The sequence below is a fragment of the Cyprinus carpio genome, chromosome A21 (genome assembly GCF_018340385.1).
Source record: "Cyprinus carpio isolate SPL01 chromosome A21, ASM1834038v1, whole genome shotgun sequence".
NCBI lineage: Eukaryota > Metazoa > Chordata > Actinopteri > Cypriniformes > Cyprinidae > Cyprinus > Cyprinus carpio.
In genome coordinates, this window is record NC_056592.1 from 18,795,773 (window position 1) to 18,806,686 (window position 10,914).

General features: G+C 35.3%; 1 protein-coding gene across 1 annotated transcript in view; it reads right to left on the bottom strand.

Moving 5' to 3' along the window:
- LOC109078749 (serine/threonine-protein phosphatase 2A 55 kDa regulatory subunit B beta isoform-like) overlaps nucleotides 1-10,146 on the bottom strand; it is a 90,166-nt gene extending 80,020 nt beyond the window's left edge. Inside the window, exon 1 of the mRNA XM_042711182.1 lies at nucleotides 9,676-10,146. Coding sequence (XP_042567116.1) covers nucleotides 9,676-9,754 — 79 coding nt within the window. The 5' untranslated portion in view covers nucleotides 9,755-10,146. The remainder of the gene's footprint in view (nucleotides 1-9,675) is intronic.
- Between the last annotated feature and the right edge of the window lie 768 nt (nucleotides 10,147-10,914).

Genomic DNA, 10,914 nt, shown 5'->3' on the forward strand with positions numbered 1-10,914 from the left:
CTGAGTCTTTACTCATTTTCAAAAAACATCTAAAGACCCATCTTTTTCGCCAGCACCTAACCAACTAATACTAGTACTTGCCTTTTCTTTTCTTGTCTATCATATTCTTAAAAAAAAAAAAAACCTGGCTACAGTACGTGTTCTGTACTAGACTAACTGAGACTTGTCATAGCACTTGTATACCGTTGTTGTTCTCTTGTTGATCTGATTGCTCCTATTGTTCTCATTTGTAAGTCGCTTTGGATAAAAGCGTCTGCTAAATGACTAAATGTAAATGTAAATGTAATGTAGTCTGCGACATGTTACTGTAAATTTAAATACAGTAATACGAAATGACCGTGAAAAACAACCACAAACTGCCATTTTGTGAAGGACTCTTTCAGTTCTCTGAGCAACTTTGAGAGCTCCTTCACCTCGCCTTTAACATCCATGGAACCTTTCCATTCCACAAAAGGTTCTTTATAGTGAAAAAAAGACAAATTCCTGGCCACTTTTTAGTGTGATTCTTTGGTAGGTTCACTGTCGAGTCCAGCTGCTTTTAATTTAAGCAGATAATCATTTGTTTTACTCCTGTGTTCGCTGTTACCTCTACTAAAGCCAGTCATTTTGCAGGATGTTTTAATCAACTGGTGTCAAGTTGAGTTTTAGTGGATTTAGTGTAACACTGTAAACACAGGCTTAGTTTATCCTACCCTGGCTCATTGGAAATATGTGGAAATATGTACATTTCTGCAAAATTTTAAAAACTTTAATTCAGCAATTAATTCGGCTCATCTTTTTACCCCGTTTTAACATGGGTTTCACTGGAGACGGAACATGAGAGCATCCAAACGGAACTTAAAATCCATCATTGTGGAACTCATCGGTTTCTCAGGAAAAAGGTGGATTCTATGAAAAGTGTGCTGGTTTGATTTACTGGCAGACTAAAGCTAAAGATAAAAATAATGTTTTTTTAAAGCATTTTCTCTCACCTCTGCATCTTTCACTTTCAAAGCCAACATTGACACAAAAGGGCTTATAAAGTAATAAAGGATATACTGTACTTGTGAAACGTCCAATGTTCCCCATACACCACCTGAGAGAAATGTGTTTCTGTATTAAATAACTCAGCCGTTCTATTATAGCTCAGCTGAATCAAGAGTTCACATAATGACTTTTTGCTAACCTGATTACTGTGACATGCATTGCACTCACTAGGTCAAATTAACTACTGAGTATCATTGTATGTGGTAAAAACTAGTATTTAAACCAACCAGGATACACTTTGCAACCCAGTAGCAATGAGATATTTATTTGTATTGTAAAACAAAACCAAAAAATTATAATAAATGTAGTTGTATTACATCACCATAGCGCCATTTTGGAGATTTTGCACTAAAAAAAGGCTTTTTTTTATTTTATGTTTTATTCGCGACACAAGGATGCTCTGTTTTCTTTCAAATCAAAGTGTAAATACACGTAGAAAACGTATCCTTGTGGTGCGGCTGACACAGAAGAGCATACACTGCCAGCGTTCAGCTCATATTCTCCAAAATGGTGCTATGCTGATGCGGAAAGACACAGAGGAGACGAATTTTTGAATAAAGTCTTTTTTTTTCTTTTTCTTTGTATACAAAAAGTATTCTCGTCACAACGTTACGGTTGAATCACTGATGGCAGATGGACTATTCTGACAATGTCTTTCATACTTTTCTGGACCTTGACAGTGTAATTTACTCGGCAGTTAATGGGACAGCCACAAGCCTCCCGGTTTTCATCCAAAATATCTTAAATTGTGTTCCGAAGACGAACGAAACATTTACGGGTTTGGAACGACATGGGGTTAAGTGATTAATGACAAAATTTTCATTTTAGGGTGGAGTAACCCTTTAAGTGATTACCTTGATTTATTTATTAGTTAGAATATGTATAACCAAAGCCTACTGATTAATAGTGAAATAAATTATTATTTGATTACTCTTTCTGATAATCGTTAGATTAATTGATTATCAAAAGAATTGTTTGTTGCAGCCCTACTCATGATGCTTTTTATTAACGACCTATACATGCTCAATAATGTCAGTTTACACATCACTCAAACAACACTTACAGTGTTATCATAGACGATGAATATCAGACACCCCTACCATTGGCTTCCACTGACATTTTAAGATTGTTCTTCTCAGAATATTTTCTTGTGTCATACAATTTTGACATGACGGTCAATTATTGTTACAACAGAATTACAACATTTTTGGGTGAACTATCCATGTAAGTGCTGAGGTTTGTTAGAAGAACAAATATTGGATATGTAAAATATGAGTGCATGCATTCACAACTGGCCTATCTTGCATGCTGCTCTTTCCTCATTTCTTTCCTGTGCTTACTCTTCCAGTTGCTGACATCGCTTAAGCGTGTCCTAGTACCAGAGCTGGTTTAGTTTGTCCTATCTGATTTCTTTGATCCATTCTCTCTTCCATCCCTGAACTCCAGTTGCATTTTAACACTTTTAAGACCAAACAGGAAAGTGTTAACATGCTGTAATTGAACAGGGATATGTGTGACATGCTCACTAAATACAAGTGTTATTCCAGGCATCTGTGACCAGCAACTGCTTGTAAAAATCTTTATACTACATATTTACCTTAGGGTGAATCAATACACTAACCTCTCCTTTGCTTCTACACATGAAATGTAGGATGCTTTGTGACAACTGTGTGATGGTATCTTTAGCAGTAAGTGGCCATTTAGCAGATAATTTTATACAAAGCAACTGAAAGTGCATTTGCTAAACACTTTCCCAAACTCTAACCATTAACAGATGGAAATGATAAGTTGATAATGGTGTTCGAACCTCAACGCCATCCCACAGCCTAACACTAACCAATTCATATCTACAATCCGATTGATAAGAATAATGTTTCAGGACCAAAGAGATCCAGAAACAAGTCCTACTTGACTCACTCTCTTGCACTGTTATGCAAAACATCACACAGCTGTGTAAAAATATCAGCTGAACCAGCAACTGATAGCAGCAACTTTAGTTTAAAGGAATACAAAGATTTTTTGTTTTTTACTTGCAAATTGTAGTCTATTACTGATTCCAAATTATTACATGACAAAAATTGTAATAAATACATTACATTATACATTTTAGGTAATATAATCAGACTACTTTTTGACTATGTTAGATTACTTTTGACCTAACTTTATTTAAATAGGTTAATCTTGTAGCACATCGTTATAAAAATACAAAGATAGTGAAAAATAAATTCCATCATTTGTTATTAACAATGTGAACGTTACATTACTACAAGGTTTTCCAAACTGTGGTTCTTGAAGGAACTGCAGAGCGCTATTAATTAATTAAATAATACAAATGTAAAATTAAAATCAATAATTTTAAATGAACAACAATCAAAATAAATCATTTACTAAAAAGGTAAAAAATTTTTTTGCATGTTCTGTGACCATTAACCAACATCAGAGAACCGTAAACATGCAAATGTGTTACTTAGTTATGAACTTATTACCTCTCAGGGGGTACTTCAAGTAAATAGAAAGGTATAGAAAGTTAAATTCAAAAGATGAAAAAAAGAATTAGGGTAAATCAATAAATTATGAATAATTTATTGCTATTGCGTAAATAAATATGTAATCGTGTAATCAATAAAAAAGTAACTGTAGTCTGATTTTGAGTATTTTAAAACATGCTATAATCCAATTAAAATAATTACATTTTTGGAATCTGATTACGTAATCCAGATTACGTGTAATCAGTTATGCCCTACTACTTAGCTCTGTTTATCGTTCATAGCATCAGGAGAAAAAAACACAGACACTGGACAAAGAAGAAACTTTTTAGAGTACATATGTCGACTGCCTGCATTAATGCACGCTATCAAATGGAATAGGTAATGACTGTATGCTGGCACACGCGTACAAAAACAAGTATATTTGGCCTTAAGCAAAGAATGAAAAATTAAATGTAAAAAATAAATATTTTAATATTCAGTTTCCGTTGTATCGATACACTGATACCAGCTGCGTTCCAGCTTCTTTCCAACGGAGAGCTGAGACACACCACAGTGTGTGCATTGTAATTTAGTAATTAAGTCTGTTGTGCTGCATGTTACAGAACAAACAGCAGGACTGTTCTTACCCACCAGCAGCTCCTGATTCAGTGTTTTAATGTCAGAGCGTTTTGGGTACCAGAGCATGCAGAAAAGTCCTTTGTTTGGGTGTTTTGTGTGGAGGAGGGTGCATATTGTTTGTTGTGATGATTCGGTTTGAAATGGATTGGTGAAGGGAGCAATGAAAGACAACTCAATTCCTCATTATGTTCATCTGGAATGTTACCGTGACAACACTAGGCAGTGACAACAGGAATATCTTATTATTGCTATTAATATGTAAATATAATAAATAGTAAATATAATAGTAAATATGTAAATGGTAAATATGCATATTCTATTGAAGTTTTTAAAATATGATTTGTGTGTGCTTCCTCTCTGCTGTTAACTTTATAAAACTTCCCTCTTTTCTATTCTTTGAACCCTTCAGATAATCACATTTACCAACATTACACATTTACATTTACCTTATATACTATTAAACACATTTCTTACCTACGAAACTTGCATGAAATGCATGACAAAAATGCATGTAATATATCGCAACCAAATAAACAACTTAAATGATTTTGTTTATACTATGCATGTAATGATTAACTGCGAGCCGGCTGAAAATCGATTCAAATATGTGATGATTCAGATTGGTTGAGATGCTAAACATTAGGGGTAGAAGTTTCTATGAATGTATGTCTGAGGGGAACTTACTGTCTTTAGAAAAGTTTAAATGGTATTTTTTTTTATTTCATCTTGCCTCTGTAAAATGCATATTAAAGTTCATAAGTGCAGCTGCTTTGTTTACAGCAGAAACCAAGGAAATGCTTTAAGTGCCACCTGCTGGCAGAGAGTGAATCTGCATCTCGTTCAGATCGTCTCCTGTTTCTGTTTCATGCAGATATTTTTTATTTATAGTTTCACAAAACTGAAGTCAATCCATTGTGTTTTTGCTTCAAATTTCAAAATTATACAATCTAATTTAGATTAAAAATTGCTCATGTTGCATGTATGCAGCATCTTTGTTTGGATCATGATTAAAAAGCAGTGGTTGCCTCTCATTTTAAATGGAAAGAGCACAGACAAAGCCTTATTTTGTTTATATGAAGAGATTTATTTTATTTGTGTTACTTATTTATTTGATTTGGAGCTTGTTTTAAAATTTAAATTTAGTTTTGTTATTTACATTTACATTATATTTGAATGTTGTTATTTAGCAGACGCTTTTATCCAAAGCGACTTACAAATTAGGACAATAGAAGCAATCAAAACCAACAAAAGAGCAATAATATGCAAGTGCTACAGGGATTGGACAATGAAACTGAAACACTGGCCAAAATAGTGTTGGTGGTTTCATGGCTATATTTGCACATCCTAGTGGCCAATATTCAATGATTGCATGTTCTACCAGTAAGAGCAGAGTGTGAAGGTTGAATTAGCAGAGCAATAGCACAGCTGTACATTAAATATTGCAATGCACACAACATAATGAGAGACATATCAAAGTTCAAAAGTGGACAAATCATTGGTGCGACAGCGAGTCTTTGTGGTATATCGAGACCCACAGTATCCAGAGTAATGTCAGCATGAAGGACGAACCACATCTAACAGGAGTAACTGTTGATGCAAGATGAAGCTGTCTGAAAGGTATGTCCAGGTGCTAACGTGGACTGTATCCAAAAAACATAAAACCATAGCTGGTCAACTCACTGCTGAATTAAATGTGCACCTCAGCTCTACTGTTTCCACCAAAACTATTCGTCGGGAGCTAAGCAGGGTCAATATACATGGTCGGGCTTCTATAGCCAAACCTTTGGTCACTCGTGCCAATGTCAAATGTCGGTTTCAGTGGTGCTAGCAGTGGAAATCTTGGGTTGTGGACAATGTGAAACATGTAATGTTCGCTGATGAGTTCACCTTCACTCTCTTTCCCACATCTGGAAGAGTTATGGTGTGGAGAAGCCCCAAAGAAGCTTACCGCCCAGACTGTTGCATGCCCAGAGTGAAGCATGGGGGTGGATCTGTTTTTGTTTGAGATTTAATATTTTTGCATTCTATTTTCCCAATACTTTTGCTAGATGGGCGCGTCACTGACAAGGACTACTGAATCATTCTGGAGGACCATGTGCACCCAATGGTTCAAGCATTGTACCCTGAAGGTGGAGCCTTTTATCAGGATGATAATGCACAAATACACACAGCAAGACTGGTGACAGAGTGGTTTGATGAACATGAAAGTAAAGTTGAACATCTCCCATGGCCTGCACAGTGACCAGTTTTTAATATTATTGAGCAAGTTTGGGGTGTTTTGGAGGAGCGTGTCAGGAAACGGTTTCCTCCACCAGCATCACGTAGTGGCCTGGCCACTGTTCTGCAAGAGGAATGGCTTTCATTCTATCAAAGAGATGGGCAATAACAATTATATCTGTTTAATCTGAAGTACCATTAAGGCTAATACTGTCGATATCCAATTCTTATACATGTCTATTAAACAGAAATGTTTTTAGGATAAAATGGGTAATTATGTAACATTAGGCCTATATCTGAAAGCCACAATTTTTACTTTTTAGAACTTGCAGAGTTCTGTTTTTGTTTAGCATTTATTAACAATTAGACAATACAAATGATCTTTTAGCAACATTTAATTAAATATTATATTTATTTTCACATATTTTCATATCACACTCGTAGTACTGTAGTCAAGCTTGTTACCACCAAAAGCAAAAGTATTTTAATTTTGTCATTTAGATGGATTTATTTATTTTAATTATACAAATTACAATGTAACCTTACTGTAAAAATTTCCAATAGAGCTCACAAGCTTCTTGTCTCATATAAAGAAACTCCCTGGCACCAGAATGGACTTCCAAACAAATAACACAATACTGTGCATAACACAGTATTGTGATACATCATTGCTAGCAAGGGGACTGTAACCTTTTAATATCCAATCGATCTGGCTTGAACAGCAGACACAGATGGAGACAGCAAGAGATGAAAGCACAGAATCATGCCTGAAGACAGACAGTCAACGGAAGTCCTTCACAAGACTCTGAAATGATAAACCAGCGTTTGCATCCTTTGGATAAAAGAGGAATCAAAGGAAAATGGAAGACAGTGAGTGGAAAGATGAATATGGGAGAGGAAGATGTGTAGCTGCAGGTGTTGTATGGTATTACATGTTCAATATGTTGGCTTCAGGAGGAGGGTATTGGAGATGGGTTTGTAATGAAATATCTCTTTCCTTGCAGAAACTCAAGACTTACTGTTACAGGGCCTTATAGAGGTATCTTTATCTATTAGTAGCTCTAGTGCTGCACTAGCAAGGTATTTCCCCCTTAGGTTCATTCAGGCCTATATATAGATAACACAAAAGATAAGATACGAAGGTAATATGAGCCAAACTGCATATTTGCAAATGCAATTTTGTGGTTCTTCAAGGGAAAATGTTAAACCTTGTCTACACCGGACGTAAGCGGCGCGGCGCTACACGACAACTGTTGCATCCGGCGTAGACACGGTGTTAGATTACTGTTTAAACAGGGACTTATTTCAAATTTAAATAAATCTAATCATGCCTTGGATAATGTTGGATTATAAATAAATAGATTAAATTTAATTAGATTTAATGAAATAGATTAAATATTTAACATATTTTAAATAAAAACCCATTCTAATAAAATAAATACAATATTATGATAAATATATTATAATAAATAAATTTGAAGCTCCTTTTGAAGTTAGATGTATTCAATTACCTATTATACAATATAATGTCACTCTGGATAGTATCTGTTAAATGATTTAAATGTAGATGTACTTGAGAACAAGATCTAGTTTAAAGTGGCTTTGAATGCCAACAAAAAAGGTATGTTTTAATTGAAGGGTTCTCATAATTTCTGTACATGACTCTGTATCTCATATTTCTATATATATGAGTTCGCTGACAGAAATGAATGCGGGAGACTGGAAGAGCAAGCTCATGCAAGGAAGACATTCCTCTGCTTATAAGAGTTTGAGTTCAGTGAATTCAGACCTGAAATTCACATTTTGAATGTGTTAATTGTTATATGCTGTATTTATTAAAAACAAGTGTGATATCATACACATAGTAATGAATGCAACTCTCTGGAGTAAATGTGAGATGTTATTCTAGGGCTGCACGATTATGACAAAAATCATATTTGTCGATTATTCCCTTGAAATTGTAATTGCGATTATTAATTACGATTATTACAATTTACATTGAATGATGTTTAAACCATTGTTTGATGCAACTGCATGCCTTATTTTTATATGAAAATAAACGAGCTGAAAACACTCTAACTGAAAAACTTTTAGTGCTTTTCTATAGTATTAAGCCTCAAATGTCAACTATACATCAGATTGGTTTCTTCTTTAAATTATAAAAAAGTTAAAATATGAATGGTATTATAATGTTATACTAAAACTAAAATTAAAATAATGGGAAAAACCTTTAAAATAACATGTAGAAAGAAAAAAACGCATCTTAAGCATGCAGAATAACTAACATAAGTGGACTTTGAACGATTAATTGCAGCTTTGAATGATTACGTAATTGTGGCATCCGTAATTGTAATCGTGATTAGAGCCCTATGTTATACTGCTAAATTTCTAGACCGATTCACCAAACTCCATATTAAATATTGTTCTGAAATCTATTCAATTTAGATGTTAACCCTTTTTATCATATTTGACACTTAAATTTCTAAGACATCTAAATTATAAACATGATCAAAACGTTGCTGAAAAACCTGTTGTACACAATCTTCTACACAACTTCTGTCATCTGACCGATAGTTCATAATATTTTAGTAAGTAAAAGGCAATTTATAATCTAAAAATATCCATCTTTAGGTTGATGTCTGTTTTGCTGTGAAATCTACAGACTTTTTTATCAAGTAAATGTAAGAATAACTTTTATACTGTTAGTTATGTTCAAGATGAACATTCGGTGGACTTAAAAAACTTGATTATACATCTCTCTTTTTTAAAATATCATGTTCAAATGTATCAAATACGATATAACGGACTTTTAAGGAAAGTTTTTTTTTCTCAAATATCATTTGTATTGCATTGCATTATATATTTTCCCCTGCACAATCAAAACTACAGAGCTTTGATTATAAAACTGCATTTAAATATTATCTTACTAAGACATTTTACTCTGAAATACAGAGTGATACACACACACACAACCAGTTTATGTTTTACCAATTTATTTTTTACCACAATTTATTTTTTGTTTGGTTTTATTCAGTAACTGCAACGTGTTTCAAAATCTACAAGACTGCCTAACCAGACAACACTTCTGGGGCATCATACACGTAGACGTGCCTTTGATGCCTAAAATGTTGTGTAGGTAGATTAAATGTCCAGGTAGACGACTGTTTTGAGTCACAGCCCGCGTTTCAAACGCAATGCGATCGAACAACACCAGCAAACATCTGGCTGTGTATAGTGTAGTGAACACTCTCTTGTTCGCACTTCAGGCAGTGTAGCATCATCTCCACTCACATACTGTCAGTGTGAAGCGAGAGCAGTCACTTACCCTCAGTGTGACAGCTGGACGAGAGGAGGCTGCTCGGCGGTCTGAAGATGTAAGGCAGGTACCGGGAGAAGCATTTCATCTTTTGACTGGATTTAGTGTGCGCATTAGGCTACTTTATAATGTCCTCGTGCACCTCACGGACACATGAAGGAGGAGACTATGCGATGGCACACTCTCACACTCATTATTTCGGTTTTACCTCTCTGTCGGGGGGAATACATCTGTGTTGCTCCCGTCTCGTGGCTGCTGGAGGATGGCTTGTTTTGCCCCTCTGGAGGGAGGGGTGTTGTTGAGAGAAGCTCCCGCGTCTGTCCGCCTACTGGCCGACTTCGAATTTACCGCGTCATCCTGGAGAAAAACTCCGAAGACTCGAAGACAGTTGGACCACTGAGGTCCATTATATGGCTATATGTCTTATATTCTCCTGTTTTTATGTTTTAAAGGCCACGAACGGGCAAGTCCTGGTCTTATGGTTAGAGAGTCGGACTTGTAACACGAAGGTTGTTGGTTCGTGTCTCTCAGGTCTGGCAGGAATTGGGGGGAGTGAATAACCAGTGCTCTCATCCGCCCTCAACACCATGACTGAGGTGTTTGTTGAACACGTATGTAGGCTACTTTAAAATGGTAAATACAATCTTTCCGACATGACTCACCGTTATTCCGAATAGCAGCACAGATTCGACTTTTGTCACAGCCATAATGATATTCCAAGAATGTCCAAGTACACCCGGCTGCAGCCTGCAGATCGTCTTTCATAGACATACATGATAGGAAATGTGTGTGTTGGTGTAGGACAGAGTATGTTGATTAAAAAGCTAAAAATGCTGTGCAGTTTTACAAAGCCTTTACTATAATGCAGTTGTTTATTGTTAACTTGACTCACTATAATTGAATCAAGAGATGTTTACTGCAAGTTTAATCTGGACCAGTCAAGTTCACAAATTAATCATTGGGACATTCAAAAGCATTTAACGTGAAAGTACGTGCACTTGTGCATTAAAATTGTGTTTTAAAAAGACCAAACTCAGTAAACAAATTATTAATAAAGCATTATATTCACAGATAAGCAGATATGAGCCCAGAATACGAACGCAACGCGATTAATTAGGCGTTAAGCATTAACCTGCTTGTCTGTCCTCTTTATAAAAATGTTTACTGAGCTAGGTGCTTTTCTGTGAATATAATACTTTATAATAAGCATTTTACTGAGTTTAGTCTTTTGGAGGAAAAACACACGCG